The following is a 26124-nucleotide window of genomic DNA, read 5'->3' as shown; positions in this document are numbered from 1 at the left end:
CCTCATCCAAAGCACTGACAGGGCGAAACAAAAACTCTCAGCAGCAGGTAAGTGTTGATGAATACTAACACACTCTTCAGCTTCTGATGCTGCTACGGAATGTTGCAGGAACTTTTACGTAAAATATTTAAGCTAATATGACTCAATCGTTAAAGAAATCCTGCCAGCATAACCTTACAGCGACTGGTAGAAGGTAACTGATATTAACGGCACAGTGCGTCATGTTACTATTACATTATCCGGGAGATATTTGAAATGTCTGTTCGTTCATTCAAGCTATTTGTGTGTTTTCCGTTCTTTCACTGACAGAAAAGCTGAGCAAGATGGAACGGCTGAAGCAGGTAACGTTAACCGACCTCGTGTTTGTAATTTAAAAATTTAAAGATGCAGTTTCACTGAACAATGTTGATATATGGGCTGATTCTGGTATAAACTGTATCTCCCTAACGAAACTTAAAGGGAGAAATCAAGGAATGTCTTTATCATAAATAAAATAATATATTTTAAGTATTGCAATAAAAATAGTTTCTGTTTTAATAGAATATTTAACTGAATTTTGTACAGTTTTTAGTAAATAAGGCTTGTACAAAAACAAAAAAATTAAGAGATCATAAGAGGTATTTAATGCAATGTCCAAATAAGTGTCCGTGGTCCATATGCAACCCTCAATGTTTTTGTCTGAACTACAGATGGAGGATGACTCTATCTATAATATGAGTCAGAGCAGAGGGTATCCTGTTCCCCCACCCTTACCCATGACTTGTAATAGTGAGCCCTCAGAACTGTATCAAGTAAGAATGTCAATCACTGTGTCATACATGAACTTTTATGCTCAAGTATTTGGTAAGTTCTTAACCCTTATGCCACCATCCTTACGTTCACTCTGTTATTTTACCTCAGATGGTCATGAGGCACAGCCATTACCCACCCATCCTTCAGAGCAATTCATGGACTCTGGCAATTCCTTTTAAAGAGCAGCATCGCCACCGCACTCCCAGTGAGTCAATTGCAAACAACTACAGCCCCCGCGCCCAGGACCTAAAAATTACGAAACTCCGGCAGAGACGACACACGCTCCGTCAGCCCTTGGCAAGATCAGCAGGACCTTGTATCCTTTTGATGTTCTTTGTATATCAAACCATGGTTATTGTAACTAAGGGAAGCCTGTCTGAAGCTATCTGAGATTGCAATGTTCTTTACTTTGCTATCTGATGATAATTTAAAATGTGAACTCTTAATGCTCCTGTGTAAACTTCTCAGAATGATTTTTGATCTTAATGAGGCTGTTAGCATTTATCCCTCCTGGAAGGAAACAAGCAATTACACCAAGGAGCAGGTAGTTATTCCCTTAAAGCAGCTGTTTATTATGTTTTTTTTTTTTTTTTTTTGAAGCACTTGATCTGATTCCTTCATGCTTTCACAGGGAAACCTGCTCTGCTTCACTCTCACCTCGACCAAAGCCTAGATCGCGACATTTTTGCACTTCCAGCAGCTGGCCTATGAGTCCTGAAGAGCAGCTGGATATCATACACAGGCAAGAGGAGAAGATGAGGGCCATGCAGGCAGAACCCAATGAGAAGGACCTGGAGGTCAGTATGAGTGAATTCAGTTATGCACTAGTCAATTGCTGATTAGAGTCTTTTGAGTCACTTTTCTGACACATCGATGATCTTGAACTTTACTCACACAGAGGTACATGTACTACATCAGCAATGGTGTCCCCAGCTCTGTGCTGGCCCCACAGCCACGTCAGCAGATGATGAACATATTGCACCTGCTGCCTCCTGACACTGAAGACAGTAGCAAAAACATCCAGATTATGAGGGCTAACATGGAAGAGGAGGTCAAAAGAGATTATTACTTCAGCCTCAAGAAGAGCATAGGTATAAAACAAAAGCATCAGTAATTGTTCCTTGCAATTGTAATTGTGTATTGCTTTATTTAGACACCCTAAGCATACACCAGTTTGACATTTAACATTGCATCTGTTTGGTCTACCATCTTGTTCCTTGCCAGTGGACTATATTTTGATAGATCCATCTGAGTGCCAGCGACTGTCCATATCCAGCATCCCCAAGCCCTTCCCCAGCAGGGTGATACGTGCTCCAGTGCCCTGGGCAGCTAGTTACAGGGAGGCCCACATGTGGCAAAACCAACACCTGTTTACTCTCAGTCACATTATGATACTACTGCAAGATGTCTGGCTACACAGGTAATGAATGTTAGATTATATTGTATTTTACCTGAATGAGTAAATGGCATGGACACATGGTCAAGGTCCCTCCAGCTAATACTGCTCATATTCCTTTTCAGCTAGATTACTAGAGCTTCTGACTGCTCTTTGACACAAGAGAAGTGGTGTCAGATACAACCACTAAATAGTATCTAGACCCATCATGGGCATGGTGGTGTGAAGTTGAATGTCTGTTTTAGTTTGTGAGATTTGACAAACAAAAACAGTGGGCTGATTTTAAAAAATAATTTGAGGTAAAACCAAAAATGTGTGAATGATAACTCATCAGTTTTTAATCTTGTTTCAGCTTCTCATCCTTGAGATTTGTCAGACTTGAGGACCTTTTTTCCAGCGGCCTCCCCCTCCTGCCATCCGATTTTGAAGAGTTTGTCCAGAGACAGTGCCAAAGCACCAGAGAAGAACTGATCGACAAGTGAGTAATGCCAGTTTACTAGACAGTCTCGAAACAGCCAGTCTGTCAGTGACACCATGAGCTGATTTCTAGGCTTAATCATTGTAGTGTGTTCTCATTGTATAGGCATGCAGTATGTACACAACCAATACAGCTAATCCTGTTGTAGGTGCAGGCTCATGTTTCCACCTTGTCCACTTTGTCAGACCCATGTCAGGCTGCCTTTCAGGGGATTGCTTTACATAGCACCTCACTTGAGGATTGCATTGCATCCTTTGTTGCATGGCTGTTGTATAGCCTGTTAGACCATGTAGCAGCCCTGTAGAATGTCTGGCTGCATGACTGAAATATGAGCCATTGTAATTTGTAGAAACTGGCCTCTGTTTGTATATTTTCATGTTTGTAATTTGTACCTGCTTGGATAACGTAGCTCAGTCTCCCATGCAGGCCATACTCAATCCAGGGGACATTGTGAGTCTCTGTCTGGCTGGGTAAATGTCAATACACACCAGGGAATAAATAAAACATATAATAACTGTAGTAACTAGTACAGTCAGTTGAGCTTTTATTGAGTAGACATAATTTTGTAGACTCTGAAACAGAAAACTGTGCAGTGTGTGTGCAGAGTGTATCAGATATTCTGTGACCACACAAGCCCTTGGACAGGGATTATAAAAGAGAATTATGACCCCCAGTGTTATGAAACATAAAAGAAATTCAGCCCAGGAACACATTTGGTTTGGATTTGTGAACTTGAGTCTTCAATTATAAATAACCCAGAATTTTTAAAAAGGAGCAGATTGGTTTTAAACCAGTTTTCTCTCTGATTTGATGCCACCATGCGCCCATATTTATGTTTCCTGCTTTGAATTACAATAAGTGAAGCTCTATTGCAACAACTGCAATTCAGAAGATCATCTAGTAATATAAAGTAATACTAAGAAAAATGAGGTGAACATTGAAAACACTCAACACCATGAGCAGTACATTGTGCACTTATATAAGTAAAAGACAAGAATTATTTAATGCACATAGTTAATGTTGCAGATTTCTGAATTTCATTTTTTGTGAAAGTTTAAATGAATATTAATTCATTTCTATATGTTCCTATACCCATATAACCTGCAACCTATTAATGGGTACATTTTTGTTGATGTGAACTTTCAGTTCCTCTCATGCTTTTATATTAAACAAAGAAAATATCTACAACAGAACTTTTTGCAACCATCTTCTTACAGGTGGCTGCCTCACTGTGCAACACTGTTTGACACCTTCCAGGACCTGTGGTTGCCCCTCATACCCGAGTGTGAGCAGGTGGCTCCAGTTGGTGTCCAGGAGTTCTTCAACTGTGTGGCTGCTCTCATGTCATTGCAGCTCCGAAGCCTGGTCATAGAATCATTACAGGACCTGCTATATTTCTTTACAATACATGAGGTTAGTTAAAATGGTTGTTGAAATTATGTGAGGGGGTACCCAAACATACTGTTGCTTTTCAGAATTCAGACTGAATTGACTGTGATCCTTTATCATCACCTGCCCTGTGTTCTGTTTTCTTCAGGAGGGCAATGACTTTGGCAAGGTGTTTGATGAGATGAAGTATGTTCAGTCACAGGTGCTGCTAGTTAAGCTACTAGTGAATGAGCCTGACATTGACTTTAGTCCGAGCTTCCAGGAGTGTTGGGAAGTCATTCATAGAGCCTTCATGGAAATCATCAAGAATGCTGAGAAGCTACCGAGGGTAGAGTATTCCCTCAGCACCACAAACCTCTGTCCATTTTATACTGCACAATGTTGTCTATATTTTATAATTATGGATAACACACATGCATATAATATGTGACTGACATGCTTGTTTGGCCAGGTGGAATGTAACCTTTTTCCCGATATCAAGAACTTGTACCTACGCACCGTCAGACCTGATGAATCGTTGGTTACAAACCTAATGAACAAAGCTAAGGGTATTCTCAACAGGAACACTGTTGGACCTAAAAAGTAATGACACATCAACTTTATTTATGTGTCTTTTGATTCATTTGATGAAACAGCAAGTATAAAGGAGATGCTAATACTACTTCTCATTCTTTAGGTATTTGAATGTGTATCAAAAATACAGCAATCTACTGGACAATACAGCAAAGCAGGAGATATCAGTATTCCTCCAAGAGAAGCACTCGTTAGAGGGAATTACCAGGGTAATTAACCTTTCCATCTAAAATATAAACAGAGAACTTTCTGTTTTTCAAGTGGCATTTACTGTGTTCTTGCTTCACCAAAACACTCTCCCTCGCTCAGAAAATTGAGAGCATTAATCATGTGCGGAAGGAGATTGCCTCACTGCCCATTACGGTGCCCCTGTCCATGTTTTGTCTGTGTGCTGGCAAGCTGAATGAAGACCTGTGTGACCGTGCTCACAGACTGAAAGACAAGATCATCATGTTTGAAATGGAGGAGAACCGAGAGCTCAACAAGGGGTGAGAGAAAATTCTGTGGTTTAGCACACTGCATGCATGATCATGTTTACATAAATTTGAAGAGACACAGTGTCACCTACCACCTTCCCAGGATCTGTCAAAAGTATGAGGAGATTACAGAGACCGTCAGAAGCACCCCAGAGACCACAGAGGAGTTGGTGTCTCTCAACCAGTACATTAAAAAGACCAGTGAGGTGACCACTCACAAGCTGATAGATGAGATTGATGAAGCCACATACCGCCTCAGCTTCCTTCTGGACTACGCCACTCTACCATGTATGTGAAACCTCTGGTGGTATTGTCAATTACATTGTAATCAAATGATGTGTAATGGTCAAAAATACTACCATAGAGGAATTTATATGTTTTGGGGTTTTTTGGGTTTTTGGGTTGTCTGTCTGTCCTATCCATGTGAACGTGATAGCTCAGTAATGTCATTGCACTCAAAGATGAACTGATTAGATTTTGATGGTTAAAGGTCAAAAGTCATGGTCACTGTGACTGCACAAAACATGTTCTTATGACAAAATTTCACACAAATGTTTAATATTTAATATGATTCTGGATAAACAAAGATGTAACCTGAAACTACTCTGAGTGGTGGAGGGATACAACCTAAACCCTATCCATGTAATGATATGTACCAGTATTGGCAGAAAGCAATTGCTAATTTATCTGTCTCTTTTTTTGGTTTTCTTTTTCTTTTTTTTCTTCAGCTGATGACTTGAGGCTGAACTCCCGCGTTTTTCAGTGGCCCAATCAGATTCTGATTGAGCTTGATGATGGCAAGACTCGTCTGGCCACCTTGAGAGAACAGGCTGAGGACTATCTCCAAAAGAGGTTACAGATAAACACTTTTCACACCCTCTGTCTCACACAGGCGCAACCACAATAGCTGAATGTGGTGTTTGACACTTGGTTTTTCCCTCTTCAGCCTCACCCAGGCTCCTCACAGTCTCCAACATCAGAATTTTGTTGCACCAATGTCATAGTCATTATAAGTGACTAAAATCACTGTTTTTTACTTTCCATTTTCTCACTTCACTGTTATAGTACGCACCAAATTACTAGTATGTATGGGAGAAATTATTAAAGTCAGTGCTCCCTGACACACTGAGCTAACTGTAAAAGCTGACAACTGAAATGGCAGCTGCTATATCTCCATTTGTTGATCTCAGGATATTCAACTTTGACCAGAGGCTGCAGGATTTGGACAAGGAGATACAGGCCTTTAAGAGGAAAGAAATGATGAACATTGAGGAGATGAAGAACAATGTGGGAAATCTCTCTCAAATCACTGCCAACCTTGAGGCTGCTGTCACTGAACTAGAGGTAAGAGACACTGCAGTCTTACAGTGCAAGACTGAGACTTTTTGTTTTGAAAGTGCAGTAACAGTATAGAGAATATTGGCCCAAACAAAACATACATAGGCCTTTCTTTATCCTGAAAATCATATTTCAGATGGTAGCTGGAAACTGCTAATACTACTGTCATTCCTACAGGATATCAACAATGAGCAGACTTTGCTGGAGAGGGAGCAGAGCCAGTTCCCAATGCTGCAAATTCTCATAGCTGACAAACAGCCGTATGAACAGCTCTGGAGCACAGCACTAAACTTTCAGAGCAAGTCAGAAGTGTGGATGAATGGTAGATAACGCACCCATTTCTATTTTGCCAGAGCTACAGTGTGACCTTCATTTTGAAAGCTCTATACGTCACACATTATGACTACTGGCACACAGCAAGTACTAGCAGAATACACACCTGTTTTTCGCATTGATGTACTTCCTAAATTACTTAATTCCTAGGTCCTTTCCTACATCTGGATGCTGAGAAAATCTCTGAAGAGCTGGATACCATGTGGAGGACCATGTATAAACTGACCAAGTCTTTGTCTAATCTTCCTGGCCCTTGTCGTGTGGCCAAAAGCTTCAAAAGCAAGATAGACCAGTTCAAGCAGCACCTTCCCATCCTGACAACCATCTGTAACCCTGGCATCAAAGACCGCCACTGGGAGAAGGTCAGCTGAATCAATATTTTTTTCTTGATTAGATCATCTGACACTGATAGAAATCCAGTGTCAAATTCACTTTGTAAGGACCAAGTGCCCTGCATCTCCTGCGATCCATGAAGCTGATGTGAATAATTCATGATACTTTTGTCTGCCTACAGATTAGCAGCATTGTGGGCATGGACATCAAACCAGATGTGAACAGCTCACTGCTGAACATGTTGGACCTGGGGATGTCCAAGTTCTCTGAGAAGTAAAACACTTTAATAATAGCATGTTGGAATACATGTAAAAAGCAAAATGAACACACCATAATTAGAAAACCATGGCTTGTAAGAAAAAATTATGATTATGGATTTTTCTTACCTCTGCCCTAGGATGGAAGAGATTGGAGCGTCAGCCAGTAAGGAATACTCTCTAGAAAAGTCCATGGAGAAGATGAAAACTGAATGGGCAGACCTCCAGTTCTCTTTCACTCCATACAGAGACACAGTAAGACAAACACACTTATATAATCACACAGTGCACTTTCACATTAGACATAGCACATGCTGAAAGCCTGAAACGTTGTCATTGTAATTTCCTTCAAAGCATTACATCTTGAATGTTGAATTACTGCAGGCAATTGACATGTTATGCAGGTTATCTTGCCGTCACGGTTTTTAACTTAAACTGCCTTTGAATTTTTATACAGTACATCGACATTAACTTGTACTAACTATACTTAATATTTTATCATAGGGTACCAGTATTCTATCAGCTGTGGATGATATCCAATTGCTTCTGGATGATCATATTATTAAAACGCAGACCATGCGAGGTTCACCTTTCGTAAAGCCAATAGAGACTGAATGTAAGGTAAGACATGGCAACACAAAACATGCTTGGTCCACTTAAGAAATTGACACATAAGTAATGGGATAAAGCTTTTGCTCTTTAGGTCAGTAGGTATGAATACTAGATGTAGCCATAGTGACCTTGGTTTTTAGGAGATAACGTTCATGTTTCCTTTCTTTCTTTGCTTAATGAATGGAACGATGGAGCTGGTTATTCATACTGTGCTGTAGCAACATCCAAAAATAGGGTGACCTGTGTGTAAATACACAAACCTTTCACATTAGACACTGCAGACGAATCACATATATCACTCCAGCTGCTGTATGATGGACACAGGTGTTTCACTCTATACATCCTACAGGCAGCTATGGATGACATTATTGTAAGAAGTATCTTTCTAACATGATATAGTATTTAGATTTTAGTATTTCAAATGGGTAAAATTCAACAAACATTAGCCTTCCTGCGTGTGCCCCTGGCACATAAAGCAATAAAATAACTCTTTGTACTTGAGTTTTGTAATAAGATGTGGTCTGAGCAGGAGGATAAAAAAGCACAAATTCATGCCACAAAAAGTAACAAAATTACCTGATCTGCATAAACACAGCATACTACATACACGCACAACACTGTAAAAAAGATGATGATGATGATGAAGATGATTGTAGACTAAAAGAATCACTACACAGTAACAATCTCAATCCAAATGTATTTTTATAGACTTGCTTTTATGTGATTTCTTTAATACTACAGTTTTTGAGTATTATATCTCTATTCTCTTATTTTACATTTTAGTGTATCCTTGTTTGTAGTTCATTGTGAATATTTGCTGATGATTGATTGTAAACTATACTTTAGACATGCTACAACTATCGTTAGTAACTTGGTAGTTATTACAATAAGGTGATTCTCCTTAGCAATGGGAGGACAAACTGGTGAGTATGCAGGACATCCTAGACTCCATGTTGAAGTGTCAGGCTACGTGGCTGTACCTTGAACCCATCTTCAGCTCTGAGGACATCATTGCCCAGATGCCTGAGGAGGGGCGCAAGTTTTCCATTGTGGACAGCTACTGGAAGGATATCATCACAGAGGCTGTAAGATCCTTTTGACACACAGTTTCCTGTTTGAGTTTGCATAAATGGATCTCATGCACTGTGCTTTGACTTCCAATCTTCTAAACCAGGTTAAAGATACGCATGTGCTGGTGGCTACAGGCCAGCCCAACATGCTGGAACGCCTGCAGGAGTCCAATGTGTTCCTAGATGACATACAAAAAGGCCTCAATACCTACCTGGAAAAGAAGAGGCTATATTTCCCAAGGTTTTACTTCTAGTACAAGTTGTAATACTGCTAATGATAGTTTTGACTATTTTGTTTGAAAGCCACATTGCTACTCAGGAACATTAATGAACTACACAAAGTTTCTCAAATTACATGATATACTCATCAGAGAGATCTGCTATTAAAGTAATGGTCTGTCAGTCAGTTGCAAAGCTGTTTATATACAATCATGACTGGAGTATGTCTGAATTTCCAAACAGAATGCTTTGAAACTTAGCCTTAGATGACATTTTTCAGGGTCTTGTCAAGTATTTGTTTCAGTTTCTTCTTTCTTCCTCGTGTTCATCATATCTCCAGGTTCTTCTTTCTGTCAAACGACGAGCTGCTGGAGATCCTGTCTCAGACCAAAGACCCCCTGTGTGTGCAGCCTCACCTGAAGAAGTGCTTTGAGGGTATCGCCAAGCTGGAGTTCACTGAGGACATGGCGATCACTGGCATGATCAGCTCTGAGAAAGAGACTATCCCCTTCACAGAAAACATTTATCCAGCCCAAGCCAAGGTACAGAACAGAAAGTGTTTGTGTAAACTATATCAGTAGTTGTTTAATTTATTTTAGATTAAATGTATATATGTATCATATCTATTTTATATCCTAATATTTCTGTTATATAATCTGTTTACTGGACATAATATATGGTGGACTGCTACCATTGTTTTTTAAGGGTATGGTGGAGAAGTGGCTGCTGCAGGTGGAGAACCTAATGCTTAGGAGTGTTCGACATGTCATCCATCAAGGAGTGATTCAGTATGCTGAGGTATTTTGGGATATCACTTTATTATAAGTATTATACTGTAGTCTAGTTATGACTGGGATGGTATCATTTAATGAGGATGGTTTTTTAATGAAAATAGCTGTCAGTTCTTTGGAGCAGTATCAAAATGTAGGGTGATAAAGGATGATGACAGAACGTTGACATTTGTCCTGTAGGTGCCCAGGAAGAAGTGGGTGTTGCAGTGGCCAGGCCAAGTTGTTATTTGTGCTTCCTCCATCTTTTGGACGAGTGAAGTGTCCGAAGCCATCGAGACCAACTCCCTGCCCGTCAGTATTTATAGCCACCCATACATTTACTTCTAACTTACACATACTGTTGTCTAATATCTGTACTGACTTTCAATTCCAAAGGCCTATGTAGAGAAGTGTAACGCCCAGATTGGTGACATTGTGGAGCTAGTGCGTGGGAAGCTCCCAGGAGGGGCAAGGATGACCCTTGGTGCCCTTACTGTGATTGATGTTCATGGTAATATCTAAATATCACATATTCTGTCAATCCTTGTCAGACATTTTAAAGGGATGCAGTGTACTCTCCTGATTAAATCCAGTTCCTTTCCCCTCCTAGCTCGAGATGTTGTAGCGAAACTGGCAAAGGACGGCATCTCCTCACTCAATGACTTTGCATGGATTTCACAGCTGCGCTACTTCTGGGAGGGTGGAGATGTGATGCTGCGCATGATCACCACATATTTGAAATATGGCTATGAATATCTGGGCAACTCCGGCCGTCTGGTCATCACACCACTTACAGACCGCTGCTACAGGTAAATTACAGTGACTAGTCTTTTTATCTCTGGGTGGAAAGCTGCAAAATACAATATCATGGTAAGAACTAGGCTGATAAAAACATACTGTAACCTCTAAAGTTAATTCAAATGTCCAAGATGTGAAATTATTTCATAGTATCATTTGGTCAAATGCCACAGAACTCTAATGGGGGCTTTGAAGTTGAACTTAGGAGGAGCTCCTGAGGGTCCTGCAGGAACTGGCAAGACTGAGACCACAAAAGATCTGGCAAAAGCTTTGGCTAAACAGGTACATTAAAACTGTTTTTAGTAAAACACTGATCTGCATTTTATTCATGTGTTTCATTTTTTTTCTTAGTACTGACATTAAAGCTATTATTTGTTTGTAGTGTGTGGTTTTTAACTGCTCTGATGGTCTGGACTACAAGGCAATGAGTAAGTTCTTCAAAGGATTGGCTCAGTCTGGAGCCTGGGCTTGCTTTGATGAGTTCAATCGTATTGAGGTGAGTACTACCATTGTTATTGAGATCATATCTGTGTATCTAATTAGATCATTTGCAACTCAGCAAGCTGTAGAGACGCTGCTTTTGGTTTTATGTGAAACCGGTTTAACAAAGAGGGTAACTGACAGATTGCGGCTCATACAAAACAGTGCTGCTAGAGAAGAAAACAAGGCTTTTTATAACTCCTGCCTTTTCTGCATTACACTGGCTCAATTTTTCTTAGCTCAGGATTTTTTGGGAGGATTTTAAAGCTCTGCGTGGATTTTCACTTTTTAATGTCAGTATATCTGTCCTTGTATAACCTGACATGTACTCTCTGATCTTTATCGACAAAAATGTATCACGTAGTAAGCATGCATCTAAACGTTGTCTTTAACCTGCTTAGTGTGAGTTTGTAAGTGAAATACATTTAAGTTCCATGTCATGAAATTGATATATAAATAGATATGATGTTCATATAGATTGTGGATGATGATGATTAATATTGTTGTTGTTATTTCTCTGGCACATTGCATTGATTGCCTTAACTCAAAGAATTTATTTCTGAAGGCATTCAGATTATTTATTATAGTCTATTGCAATACATATGCAATACATGTTCACTTGGTTACTCACTTTGTGTTTGTGTGTGTGTCACAGGTGGAGGTGCTTTCTGTGGTGGCTCAGCAGGTCCTCTGCATACAGCAGGCCATTGCCAAGGATCTAAAGACCTTCCTGTTTGAGGGGACAGAACTGTCACTCAATCCAACCTGCTCCGTCTTCATCACCATGAACCCTGGTTATGCTGGCAGGGCTGAACTCCCTGACAACCTGAAGGTACATCACTGTAGCACTGTAGTATGGCGTTAAAATCACTGAATGGAATGAACTCTAAGGAGGATTATACAATTATTAAAGGACAATAAGATGCTGAACTGTATATATACAAGTCAATCTTGTCTTGCAGGCTCTTTTCCGCACCGTGGCTATGATGGTTCCAGACTATTGTCTCATTGGAGAGATCTCACTTTACTCCATGGGCTTCATTGAATCTCGCAGGTATGAGTGAAAAATGTCTGGTGCAAAATGTTTTTAGTGAGTATATTGTTTTCAGACAAGAATTGGTAAGTTCATATACCAAACCAAGCCTCCTCTTTCAATTTTACTGTCAGTCTGGCCCAGAAGATTGTGGCCACCTACCGTTTGTGCTCCGAGCAGCTGTCCTCCCAGCACCACTATGACTACGGTATGCGAGCTGTGAAGTCTGTGCTGACTGCAGCAGGGAATTTGAAGCTGAAGTACCCAGAGGAGAACGAGAGTGTACTTTTGCTTAGGGCGCTGATGGATGTCAACATGGCAAAGTTTCTGGCGCAGGATGTGCCTCTGTTCCAGGTGACAGATTTTGTACCAAATCCACCTGCAGCTAGTGTTTGTTTTTCTTTTCTGTGTGTGCATCAGTTGGTTTACTAATTATTCATTTCAATTCTCCCGCTGCTGTCCACAGGGTATCATCTCTGATTTATTTCCTGGAGTTGTCCTTCCAAAACCAGACTATGATCTCCTCCTCAAGGCTCTCAATGACAACATTGCTAAGCTCAATTTACAGCCTGTCCCATGGTTCATTGGCAAAATTATCCAGGTGCCAAGGAGGAACATTGCTTTGTAATCTTTAAGACTCATAAAGGTTGTTTGGCTAAGTGTTATACTTCAACCAAATAAATGTACTGTGATTGTGATTGTGTTTAGGTGTATGAGATGATGTTGGTACGCCATGGCTTTATGATAGTAGGAGACCCTCTTGGAGGAAAAACTTGTGCTTATAAAGTCCTTGCTGCTGCCCTAGGAGACCTTCACAAAGGTAGCGTATTCAATTTATTTACCATTTACCTGTTGGTCCTTAGTAAGCCAGTAACACACACTGACTGAAGCCACTTTTATTTAATAGATATGGTTTAGTTTCAGTTTCAATGTTTTACTATTATTTTATTAAACTTTTTATGCTCTCTAATTCTCATTTAGCCGATCTGATGGAGGAGTTTGCAGTGAACTACTGCATCATCAACCCCAAGTCTATCACCATGGGCCAGCTGTATGGCTGCTTTGATCCTGTCAGCCATGAGTGGTCTGATGGTGTCCTGGCCACCTCCTACAGGGATCAGGCAATCTCCACCTCAGACAATCGACAGTGGATCATCTTTGATGGGCCCATTGATGCTGTCTGGATTGAAAATATGAATACTGTGCTGGATGACAACAAGAAGGTACTAGCCATTTTGATGTCTTTCTCATTATAGTTTTATTTTAATCAACAACTGCTAATCAGATTCCCATGATATTTGGGGTGCATGCTCATGGTTTGTAAAGGATTTACCGTTTGATTTACTATACTCAAACAAAAAGCCTCTGTCTTGTACACTCTGTTCTCCACTAGCTTTGTTTGATGAGTGGTGAGATCATCCAGATGAGTGCCAAGATGAGTCTGATCTTTGAAACTGCTGACCTGGAGCAAGCATCCCCGGCTACCGTCAGTAGGTGAGCAACACAGAAAGAGGCTGCACCAGCATACGCGTTTAAAGTTACTGTATTCTGGTTTTTGAATGAAACCTTCTGTCTGAAGGTGTGGAATGATCTACATGGAACCTCATCAGCTGGGCTGGACTCCTCTGAGAGACTCTTACATGAACACACTGCCGGAAAGCCTGAGCGCAGAACATAAAGAGCTGGTGAAATTACAAACATGCATGTCTTGATCAGCTCAATAATGGCCATTTATGTTTTTGTTCCTTTTAGGTCCTTTAAGATCTCATTTGATGTGTCTTATTTTTATTTCTTTGGTCTTAACATCCCACAGATCGTGGACCTTTTTGATTGGTTAGTTCAGCCCTGTCTGGACTTTATAGACAGCGAGTGTCGTTTTGTGGTTCAAACATCTCCCATCCACTTGGCCTATAGTCTAATGAAGCTATATACCTGCCTGATGGGTCAGTAAGAATGACATTTAACTGATAATTAATCAAGCCAGAAATATTCCTGTTCGTCAGTGTGTTTGTCAGTGTGTTTGTCAACGTTCCTGTCTCATCTATTTCCAGATGAAATTTCTGCATCAGGAACTAACGGCACACAGAGTATGTCCAGCCAGCAGATAACCATGTGGCTGCAGGGCCTGTTTCTAATTGCAGTCGTATGGACTCTGGGTGGGACTATCACCGGGGACAGTCGTAAGAAGTTTGATGTCTTCTACCGCAATCTGATCATGGGCATGGACGATGAGCACCCTCGGCCTAAGAGTATTAAACTCAAAAAGAACAACGTCTTCCCTGAGAGAGGTCACAAAATTTCAACAAAAAAAAAATGTATATAGTTTTTATATCAATTAAAAATTTGCTTTTTTGATATTAGTAATGAATGATTTTTTGCAGGCAGTGTCTATGACTACTACTTCCATAAGGATGGACAAGGGCAGTGGAATGTATGGACTGATTCAATCACAAATGAAGAGAACGTCATCTCAGATGGAGCCAATGTGAGTACGTTCAGGTCACAGAGGTTACCAGTCCTGGCCACGTTCCCTGAACCTCAGTTTTTCCTTACCAGGTGTCAGACCTCATCATCCCAACCATGGAGACTGCACGTCAGCTTTTTTTCCTGCGTACCTATCTGGCACATGAAATACCCATGCTGTTTGTGGGGCCCACTGGCACTGGCAAATCTGTTATCAACAAAAGCTTCTTGGTAAAGTTGCCTAAGGAGCAGTACACACCCAACTGTATCAACTTCTCAGCCCGCACTTCAGCAAATCAGACCCAAGATATCATCATGGCAAAGCTGGACCGAAGAAGGAAGGGCGTGTTTGGACCTCCTGTGGGGAAGAAGTGTGTCGTCTATGTTGGTAAAGCTGGTTACACATACTTACTAGTATTACTGAAAGAGGATAGGAGTGTGTAAATTATATTTATTTTGAATGTGCAGTATACTGATATTGTTATCTGTTTTTCATAGATGACTTAAACATGCCAGCTAAAGAAATCTATGGTGCCCAGCCCCCAATCGAATTGTTAAGGCAGTGGATTGACCACCGCCACTGGTATGACAAGAAGGACACTTCCGTATTGAACATAGTGGATATGCTGTTTTTGTCGGCAATGGGGCCGCCTGGTGGTGGGAAGAATGACATTACAGGTATGTTGAAATAATTACTTGTTTTTCTCTAATATTAGGGACTTAACCAGGGAAGCAGCACTTATAATATTAACTTTAATTAACATAATTTTTTAAATGCTAGGCCGCTTCACTCGTCACTTGAATGTCATCTCAATTGATTGCTTTGATGATGAAACACTGACCAAGATATTCAGCTCCATCACTGACTGGCACTTCAGCAAAGGGTTTGATGCCTCTTTCTACAGGTAACTCATCAAATAAATTTTTGAATGTTGTAGAGCAGACGAATGCCATGAATTATCTTTGTTACAAAAGCATATTTTGTCTTATGTCCTAGGCTAGGCAAGATCATGGTCCAGGCCACCATGGCAGTCTATAAGGATACCATGGACAGTTTCCTCCCCACCCCATCGAAATCCCACTACATCTTCAACCTGCGAGACTTTGCTCGAGTGATACGAGGTGTACTCTTGGCTCCACCCACGCACATGCAGGTAAGAGTGGAAACAATTGTGAAATGTCAAGATGAATTGTTGTGAATTGCTTTAACATCTCTTCTTCATGTATTTTGGCCATTTGTGTCAGGACGGAGACAAACTGGTCCGCCTATGGATCCATGAGATCTACCGCGTTTTCTATGACCGACTCATTGACAACGAGGATAAGGAGACATTCTTTAGCATTGTCAAAGAGAGAACCTCAAACTTCTTTAAGCAGAGTGTGGAAAAGGTGCCTTCTCACACACACACACACACACACACACACACACACACACACACACACACACACACACACACACGCAATGATGGGAAAATGAAAATAAGCTAGTACTATAGTACCTCTTTTCTCTTTGTCTGAGATTAATATTTATGTACATGGTCCCTGACAGCTAAATGTAAGAAACTAAGCTTAGAGTCAGCTGCAAAACAATACTGCAGTCACAAGCTTTTTTCAGGAAGTCAGACCCAAAACACAAGCAATAAACACACAAACTGTTAGAAAAGCTGCTACTTTGTGTGTAGTGGAGTACAGATTTCATTTTTTCTAAATCTCTTCTATTTTTGTCTAGCTCCTGAGTCATCTCAGCCCAGATGGCAACGTAGTGGATGAGAGCATCCGTAGCTTGTTCTTCGGTGACTATGCCAATCCTGATGCTGACATTAAGGCCTACGATGAAATCAGAGACTTGAGTGCCTTGCAAGAAGTGATGGAGTTCTACCTGGATGAGTACAACAACTGCAGCAAGGCACCCATGTCTCTTGTAATGTTCAAGTTTGCCATCGAGCACATTTCCCGCATCTGCCGTGTGCTGAAACAAGACAACGGCCACCTTCTACTCGTCGGCATCGGTGGCTCAGGGCGTCAGAGCACCACGAAGCTGGGTACTTTTATCAATGATTACGTCTTGTTTCAGATTGAGCTGACCAAAAACTACAGCATGTCAGACTGGCGAGATGACCTAAAGCGGATAATGGTTAAAGCAGGCATTGAGGGAAAGAGCTTAGTCTTCCTGTTTAATGACAGCCAAATTAAGGACGAGGCCATGTTGGAAGACATCAACATGCTGCTTAACACTGGCGACGTACCCAACATCTTTGCTGCTGATGAGCGTGCTGACATCATTGATAAAGTGCAGGGGATTGCCCGGATGGAAGGCAAAAAGATTGATGCTACTCCACTCTCAATGTACAACTTCTTTATTGACCGTGTGAAGGCCAATCTTCACATTGTGCTAGGTATGTACCTTGCCGTGTCAATTGTCTTTTCTTTTTTTAATATTCAATTAAGTTTTACTTAGTAGTTGTAACACGGAATCATTTTATTCAACAGCCATGAGTCCCATTGGTGATGCATTTAGGAACCGCCTAAGGATGTTCCCCTCCCTTATCAACTGCTGCACCATCGACTGGTTTCACGCATGGCCAAATGATGCTCTGGAGATGGTGGCCCACAAGTTCCTAGAGGATGTGGAAATGGAGAGTGAAATTAGACTAGAGTAAGGACATAAATAACCATGCAGAAAAGTAGTACTTGTTCCAGTTGCGTAACACTGTGCAGATTGCCCACACATTTGTCTTTCTTTCTGTGTCTCAGGGTGGTGGAGATGTGCAAGACCTTCCAGACAAGTGTTGTAGAGATGTCTCAAAGGTACTTCTCCAGATTAAGGAGACACAACTATGTCACGCCCACCTCTTACCTTGAACTCATCCTCACCTTCAAGGCTCTGCTCAATGTCAAGAGGAATGAAGTTGACACTGCGAAGAAACGCTACATTGTTGGTCTTGAGAAACTGGAGTTTGCTGCATCTCAGGTGATTCCCCCTTTAAAGTAATAGTACCATGAATGTTAACTTGTTTCTCAGACCAAACCAGCTCCATACTGTGTTTACAGGTGTCAGTGATGCAGCAGGAGCTGACAGACTTGAAGCCAGAGCTCATCCAGACCTCAGCTGAGACGGATAAGATGATGGTTAAGATAGAGGGGGAAACAGTGGAGGTGGATGCTAAGAAAGAGCTAGTGTCTGCTGATGAAAAAGTGGCAAATGAAGCAGCAGCTGCAGCCCAAGCCATTAAGGTATCCATGTATTTCAGGAGCAAAGGCACATTTTGATAATCAAATATTATCAGTATTTTGGTTTCGCAGGCATTTACATATTTAGACACTGATAATGGTTATCTTTCAGGATGAGTGTGAGGGAGACCTGGCAGAAGCAATGCCTGCTTTGGAAGCTGCCCTGTCAGCCCTGAACACTTTAAAACCTTCAGACATTACAGTAGTAAAGTCTATGCAGAACCCACCTGGCCCAGTCAAACTAGTCATGGAGTCCATCTGTACCATGAAGGGCATCAAACCTGAGAGAAAACCTGATCCTAGCGGCTCAGGTAAGATCTTCTAAGCTTTGAAAGAATCATCTTCTTAATGTAAGGTTTGTAAGGCTAATTGCATCAAGTGTTTGTATTACAGGTAAGATGATTGAGGACTTCTGGGGCCCCTCTAAAAAGCTCCTTGGAGACCTGAAGTTTTTGGACAGCCTCAAAACCTATGACAAAGACAACATTCCTGCCAGTAACATCAAGAAAATCAGAGATAAGTTTATTGGCAACCCTGAATTCCAGCCCTCTGTTATTAAAAATGTCTCCTCGGCTTGCGAGGGTCTCTGTAAATGGGTGCGAGCGATGGAAGTCTATGAGCGTGTAGCCAAAGTCGTAGCGCCCAAGAAGGAGAGATTGAAGCTGGCTGAGGACGAGTTGGCTGTACAGATGGAAATGTTGACTGTGAAGAGAGCTGAGCTGAAAAAAGTAGAGGATAGACTGCAGAGCCTGAATGATGACTTGGCAGCCATGATTAAAAAGAAGAGCGAGCTGGAAGACAACATTGAATTGTGCTCTCAGAAACTGATCAGGGCAGAAAAACTGATTGGAGGACTGGGAGGAGAGAAGGACAGGTGGACAGAGGCAGCGAGGCAACTAGGGATTAGGTATATCAGAATATATACTCTATATTAATCTGTTAGTCATGATGTGGTGTGGTGTGCATGAAGTTTAATATTAATCAGATTGGTACTATATTTCCCCTCTGCAGATACACCAACCTGACAGGTGACATACTCCTCTCTTCAGGAACTGTATCTTACCTCGGGGCATTTACAGTAGACTACCGTATAGAGTGCCAGGAAAAGTGGCACATCCTGTGCCAAGAGAAGAAAATCCCCTGCTCCGAGGACTTCACCCTCAGCAACACCCTGGGTAACCAGGTGGCCATCAGAGCTTGGCAGATTGCTGGGCTGCCAGTGGACTCTTTTTCAACAGACAACGGTATTATTGTGTTTAACTCCCGTCGCTGGCCCCTAATGATTGACCCTCAAGGTCAAGCCAACAAGTGGATCAAAAACATGGAGAAAGCTAATAAGCTTGCTGTCATCAAGCTGTCAGATGGAAACTATGTGAGAATCTTGGAGAATTGCATCCAGTTTGGTACGCCTGTTCTTTTGGAGAATGTTGGTGAAGAACTTGATCCCGTTCTTGAACCTGTGTTGCTGAAGCAGACCTTCAAACAGCAGGGTGTCGAATACATGAAAATAGGAGAGAATATTGTGGAATATTCGAAAGACTTTTTGTTCTACATGACCACTGGGCTGAGGAACCCTCACTACCTCCCTGAAGTGGCTGTCAAAGTGTGTCTGCTGAACTTTATGATCACTCCACAAGGCTTACAGGACCAGCTTTTAGGGATTGTAGCAGCTAAAGAGAAACCTGAGCTGGAAGAGAAGAAGAACCAGCTCATTCTGGAGAGTGCTGCCAACAACAAGCAGCTGAAAGAAATTGAGGATAAGATCTTGCAGGTTCTCTCCTCTTCTGAAGGGAACATCCTGGAGGATGAGACAGCAATTAAGATCTTGTCTTCTTCCAAGATCCTCTCTGAGGAGATCTCTGAGAAGCAAAAAATTGCCAGTGTCACTGAGAAAGAGATTGATGACACTCGCATGGGCTACCGTCCTGTGGCTGAGCACTCCTCCGTATTGTTTTTCTGCATCTCAGAGCTGGCAAACATTGAGCCTATGTACCAGTACTCCCTGACCTGGTTCATCAACCTCTACTTGTATTCCATCGCTGAGAGCGTTAAGAGTGATGATGTGGCTGAAAGAATCAACAACATTGTTGAGCACTTTACCCTCTGCATCTATAATAATGTTTGCCGGTCACTTTTTGAGAAGGATAAGCTGCTCTTCTCCCTGCTGCTCACTGTAGGCATCATGCAGGGTAAGGGCCAGGTTGATGACCAAGTCTGGCGCTTCCTCTTAACAGGTGGTATTGCTCTGGATAACCCATATCCCAACCCTGCTCCAGAGTGGCTGACTGAGAAATCTTGGTCTGAGATTGTCAGGGCCTCCAAACTTCCAAACTTGGATGGTTTCTTTGAACATGTCCAAGACCACATCTCAAAATGGAAGAAGCTTTACGACTCAGGAAAGCCCCATAAAGACCAGTTGCCTGACCAGTGGAGTGAGGTGGGAGGGATGGACCGAATGGTTGTGATCAGGTGCTTCAGGCCCGATAAACTGGTTCCAGCAGTGCAGGATTTTATAGCAGATAACATGGGACAGGCTTACATTGAACCACCTACCTTTGACCTGGCAGGGAGCTACAAAGACTCAAACTGCTGCTCTCCTCTTATCTTTGTTTTGTCACCCGGATCTGATCCAACTGCAGGTAATTAACCAAAGACCTGTCCACCTTCTACTCCTGATTTTATTTTTGAATGCCAAAAGTCTTTAATGCAGCATTACCATGTTCCGTCAGGTTTGCTGAAGTTTGCTGATGACCTAGAAATGGGGGGCGGTAAGACCCAAACCATTTCCCTCGGGCAGGGCCAGGGGCCGATAGCAGCTCAGATGATAGACAAAGCCATCAAACAGGGCACCTGGGTGGTACTGCAGAACTGCCACCTGGCCACCAGCTGGATGCCCAGTCTGGAGAGGATCTGTGAGGAAACCATCACCCCAGAGAACACACACACTAACTTTAGGTAACAGATTTTACACAGTGAGCTTCACTGGAGCATGTTCTTGCATGATGAAGACGATAAAGGCGAGCATCTATGCTCTTCTTCCCAGGTTGTGGTTAACCAGTTATCCATCCGACAAGTTCCCAGTCAGTATCCTTCAGAATGGGCTGAAGATGACCAATGAGCCTCCTAAAGGAATAAGAGCCAACCTGCTGCGCTCTTACCTGAGTCACCCCATCTCTGACCCTGCCTTCTTTGCCAGCTCCACGAAACAAGCCATTTGGCAGAAGTTCCTGTTTGGTCTTACCTTCTTCCATGCACTAGTACAGGAAAGGAGGAACTTTGGACCTCTGGGTGAGGCATATACTTTTTTACTTTTATCCTTTTTTTTCACACTTTTCATTTTAACAAATAATTTTTTGTAATTCTTGATTCTACTTTTTGAATCTTTAGTCCACCATTTTCTGTGTAATATGTTCTTGCTCCATTCTCTCTTGAGGTTGGAATATTCCCTATGAGTTTAATGAGTCTGACCTGAGGATCAGTATGAGGCAGATCCAGATGTTCCTGGATGAGTATGATGAAGTTCCGCTGGAGGCCCTCACATACCTTACGGGTGAGAGTTTCATAGCTGTTAACACAGCTGGACATTAAATTACACCAATGACACGGGCAGCATAGTGATATTCTGAGTAGGTCGGTCACCCATGAATATCTTTTTGTCTTTAGTTTTGATTGTTGCTTTATTTTTTTCACAGGTGAATGCAACTATGGAGGCAGGGTGACAGATGACAAAGACAGACGTCTGCTGCTCTCAATCCTGTCCATCTTCTACAGTTGGGAGCTGATAGAGCAGGAATGCTATAACCTGTGTGAGGGAGATCTGTATTACGTCCCAGCTTATGGCCCCTATCAGGTACTGCCAGAGCTCTGGTCAATTCCTAATCAATGCTAGAGTGTAAGGCTGCGATATAGCTGTCATTATCAGTAATGACATGACATAAATATAGGCTTGCATTTCAGAAGAACACAAAAGCAGCTGATTTCACAATTTCACCAGAGGAACATGTATAATATTTGTTTGGTATGGAATCTAGATAATCTTCTGCCTTGAGGGCACACTGTTCTAGATCAATGTTATAAGTCAAGTAATTCTATATTTCTATATTTATATTCTATGATTATAATTCTATTTTTTAAATGATATTCTTTATTCCAGACGTATGTTAACTACATTCGCAGTCTACCGATTTGTGCCGATCCGTGCGTGTTCGGACTTCACAGCAACGCTGACATCACAAAGGATAATCAAGAGACCAATCTGCTCCTTGATGGAGTACTGTTAACACTGCCCAGGCAGATGGGAGGCGGGGCTAAATCTCCCCAGGTTTGCACTGTCTGCAGTCTGCAGCAGTCAGACTTTTATTTTACACTTTTACTCTTATTTCGCAGAGGAAACAGTATGTGTAAAGTTGTTGTCTTATGTACAAGGTTCATGTTGTCTTCTGTTTATGTTGTAGGAAGTGGTAGATGAGCTTGCAGAAGACATCCTGTCTAAACTGCCAGCAGACTTTGACATACAAATGGTGATAGAGAAATACCCTGTCATGTATGAGGAGTCTATGAATACTGTTTTGAGACAGGAAGTAATCCGCTTCAACAGGTACTTGTTGCTATGTAATTAACTATTCAGCTTACAAAATACTTAATTATGAATAACTCAAATGTCGATCACCATGTCTGTAAAGGACACACTCATTAAATCCTTTACAATTAATAATTAATCACACTCCCCTTCTGTCAGACTCTCACATGTGGTGCGGGTCAGCTTGGTGAACATCCGAAAAGCTTTGAAGGGCCAGATTGTTATGTCTGCTGAACTTGAGAACGTCTTTACCAGCATGCTGTTGGGCAAGGTGCCTGCTATGTGGGCAGCCAAGTCCTACCCGTCCCTCAAGCCAATGGGGAGCTACATGACCGATCTGTTGGCCAGGCTGCAGTTCCTACAAGTAAGAATTCTGGTTGTTGGACGTCACACAGACCTTGAATGAAGGGGAACACATTTGAAATATGACTCGCAAGATGAATGAAGCACATACAAAGTAGTAATCTTTAGTGTATATATATGTAGCAAAAAATGAACAAAGACGACATCAGACCAAACTAATTCATTGAGTTTTTGTGAGGCAACACTGAGAGTGAATGACATTGCTTGTTTCCAATATGCTTCTACACTATTAATGTGCTTTGATGTCTGTTTTGACAGGATTGGATAGATAACGGCCCACCTACAGTCTTCTGGCTCTCTGGCTTTTACTTCACCCAGTCATTCCTAACTGGAGTGTCTCAGAATTTTGCCAGGAAGTACACCATCCCCATAGACTACATCGGCTTTGAATATGAGGCACGAAATGATAGCTCTCTTCAGTGTTTTTGCTCACATTCAATCATAATAATTTAACAATATGGTGATAATTTGGGTTGATATTCATGCTCTGAGTTGTGTTTCAGGTAACCAAAGAGGAGACCCACATGGATGAGAAGCCAGAGGACGGAGCCTATGTTAAGGGCCTTTTCATGGAGGGTGCACGCTGGGACAGGGAGAACATGGTTATTGGAGAGTCCCTCCCCAAGATCCTATTTGACTCTTTGCCCATCATCAAGCTTAGACCTGGCGAGATGGCCAAGTTTCAACATGAAAACATTTACGTTTGTCCTATTTACAAAACCAGCGCTCGCAGAGGGACCTTGTCCACCACAGGCCACTCCACCAACTATGTCCTGTCCATTGAGCTACCCTCCGACAAGCCACAGAAACACTGGATTAACCGCGGGGTGGCATGCCTCTGCCAGCTGGACGACTAAGAATAGAAACCTACTCGTAAACTATTAAACTATTGTGTACGCCAAAGAAATGCCTTTGTGTTTAAATGCAAAAGTCTTGAAAAAGACACTTTTTTTATTTCTATATTAAAACCAGATTTCTCATGGGAGATTTTCGCTTTCAGGTTTCAAATTCTGTATATTATCTGTGTGACCATGGAATTCTATATAACTAAACCAGAATGAGACAGAAAAAAATCATATAGTTTTCTCTGTCCTGATGCTGCCACAAAGTCTGGCATCTGTAACAATGTGACTTAGCATATCTGGCAGGATGTACTGGGCTGAAGGTTATACTTGTAGCTGTAATAACCTGCACTACATGTTCAATTATTTGAGTTCATAAATTCACTCTTAGGTGCATTTTTCATGTAGTAAAGTCTAGAGGATACCCTAGGTTAGTCATTACACTCATGACTCATTTTTTTCTGATGTTTCAGGACAATCATCTGCCAAGGTTTTACACCAAACACTGTTCATAATAGTTCTGTGCTGCACTGTTTGTACTGATTCTAGTTAAAATACTGATGTATGTTTGTACTATGATGCACTTTATTCCGCACGTTTATTTTCTTTATGGTTCTATTTTTTCACAATGGGTGGTTGGTCACTTTAAAGATTTATAACTTCATACTTAATAAAATCAACATAATGTCAACATAAGCTGAATAAATGTCAGTATTTGCTTCGTTCCTATAAGAGCAGCTGCACCTTAGACCGATATCTGTCTATCTCTCACAGGTCTGCCAGCTGTGTGTTCTCAAGGCAAACACTAGATGGAAGCAAAGGCAAACTGGGGTCTCACTATTGACAGGTGAAGAGCAAAATGTGGTTGATGATACCAACAAATACTTTTTATTTTTTATATTCAACTGAGATATAGTCTGAAATCCATAGACTAACTTAACAACTAGACTTAACTAAACCTAACAGTTTAGAATAACTATGTACAAACTCACTAGTGATAATACTACAGTAAATGCCAAAAACCTACACAAATTAATATGATTTGGTGTATGTTTATGCAGTTAAGAAGGTATGCCATAAAGTGCCAATATGGCTTATGGGAAATAAACGTCTTCATTTTGTCAAACAGTGATTACTATTGGAACATAAACATTGCCAATTTTTCCAGACCATAGTGTCATTTGTTTGTGATATTTAAATTGAATCATCAGAAGTATGGAAGGATGTCTCATAATGTCAAAGAAATTTCTGCTCACATTAAGGACTGAAAAAAAGTTGCCAAGCACCTGCCTCACCATCCTTGACTGAGGTTTGTTGAGGAGTATGAATAATGTACTGTATAACAACAATTTTCTGTCCTGACAAGCGGATTCATGACTCAGTTACTGAATTGCCAAAATGTTCTCTCCATACAGGCCATGCATTATAACACAGGATGACACAAATCACCACTGAGTCCAATTCAACAAAAACCTTTGTGGTAAAAGAAGGTGTTTACATTAAAATCATGGTGGTACAGTTTCTCATCCTCAGGCCTATAACTTTAGATCAGACGGCTGGTGAGTGGTGCTGCTGGGCCGATGCTGTATTTATGCCGGCGCTGCTTGATGTTCTGTGTAGTCAGCAGTTGTGGGTTCAAACATAATTCATCTGAATTCAACTGCCGCATCAATACACACCCTAGATTATAGAGCATAAAATATTGCAGCATTAAATCTATATATTATAAAAATGCACCTGATGGAGGCTCCCGTGGCAGATGCTCTTAACTTCAGTGTGTGTTTAGGGGTGTGTGGGAGCCATACTTGTGCACCTTCAGAATCCCATCTGTAACTTAGGGACCCTCTAAAGCCACAACTTCAGGGTTTAGTCTGACTCCAGCTCCAGTTTTCACTTTTTTCTGAAAAGACAGAAGAAGAATGTGAGAGCTCTAAATATCAGAGAAAGATCCCAGCTGTGTGTTGGCCACTGCTGATCTCCTTCAGACCTACTTAAGCTAATGTAGAAATGTCCTCCAGAACGACCCCCCTGGAGAATGGGATGATCATTTCCCTCTAATGAAAATCATCAAACTGGACTGTGCATGCCAAGAGGAGCAAAACACAGACATCTTTTCCAACACTTTATGAGAGTGTGACACCTCTATTTACTCAGTTTTACATTACAAAAAAATCCACTTCAGTTTCCTGAGCAAGGACACCTTTTATTGCAGTCATTACACTATGTTAATGCTGAGCTGATAATGAAATGGAAGAACCTCCTGTCTCCTCAGATAAGCTTCCCCTTCAATGATTAACTC

At 41.4% G+C, this 26124-nt stretch overlaps 1 protein-coding gene across 1 annotated transcript; it reads left to right on the top strand.

Annotated features, from left to right (window-relative positions):
- Positions 1-323: 323 nt before the first annotated feature.
- On the top strand, positions 324-24484 carry dnah3 (dynein axonemal heavy chain 3). The gene is made up of 62 exons (XM_087169818.1): positions 324-341; positions 690-791; positions 901-1108; positions 1291-1336; positions 1424-1589; positions 1691-1883; positions 2017-2212; positions 2541-2666; positions 3884-4079; positions 4204-4383; positions 4507-4637; positions 4732-4837; positions 4938-5116; positions 5208-5392; positions 5833-5956; positions 6295-6448; positions 6620-6764; positions 6926-7137; positions 7290-7381; positions 7506-7620; positions 7870-7986; positions 8883-9062; positions 9152-9288; positions 9607-9808; positions 9972-10064; positions 10238-10348; positions 10433-10547; positions 10647-10845; positions 11008-11116; positions 11217-11330; positions 11970-12146; positions 12277-12368; positions 12482-12701; positions 12814-12948; positions 13056-13167; positions 13329-13570; positions 13741-13841; positions 13927-14032; positions 14161-14290; positions 14399-14635; positions 14729-14832; positions 14904-15198; positions 15309-15488; positions 15592-15715; positions 15808-15964; positions 16056-16199; positions 16540-17206; positions 17301-17466; positions 17565-17781; positions 17862-18044; positions 18154-18352; positions 18435-18948; positions 19053-20680; positions 20771-20996; positions 21085-21329; positions 21475-21591; positions 21734-21891; positions 22195-22362; positions 22496-22638; positions 22780-22984; positions 23242-23379; positions 23487-24484. The coding sequence occupies exons 1-62, from the start codon at positions 324-326 to the stop codon at positions 23838-23840; spliced, it is 12135 nt and encodes a 4044-aa protein (XP_087025944.1). The 3' UTR covers positions 23841-24484.
- The last annotated feature ends 1640 nt before the right edge of the window (positions 24485-26124 follow it).

The sequence above is a fragment of the Seriola lalandi genome, unplaced genomic scaffold, assembly GCF_002814215.2.
Source record: "Seriola lalandi dorsalis isolate HSWRI2012SDOR001 ecotype SW California unplaced genomic scaffold, Sedor1 jcf7180002054916, whole genome shotgun sequence".
Taxonomy (NCBI): domain Eukaryota; kingdom Metazoa; phylum Chordata; class Actinopteri; order Carangiformes; family Carangidae; genus Seriola; species Seriola lalandi.
This window is presented reverse-complemented; position numbering and strand designations above follow the sequence as displayed.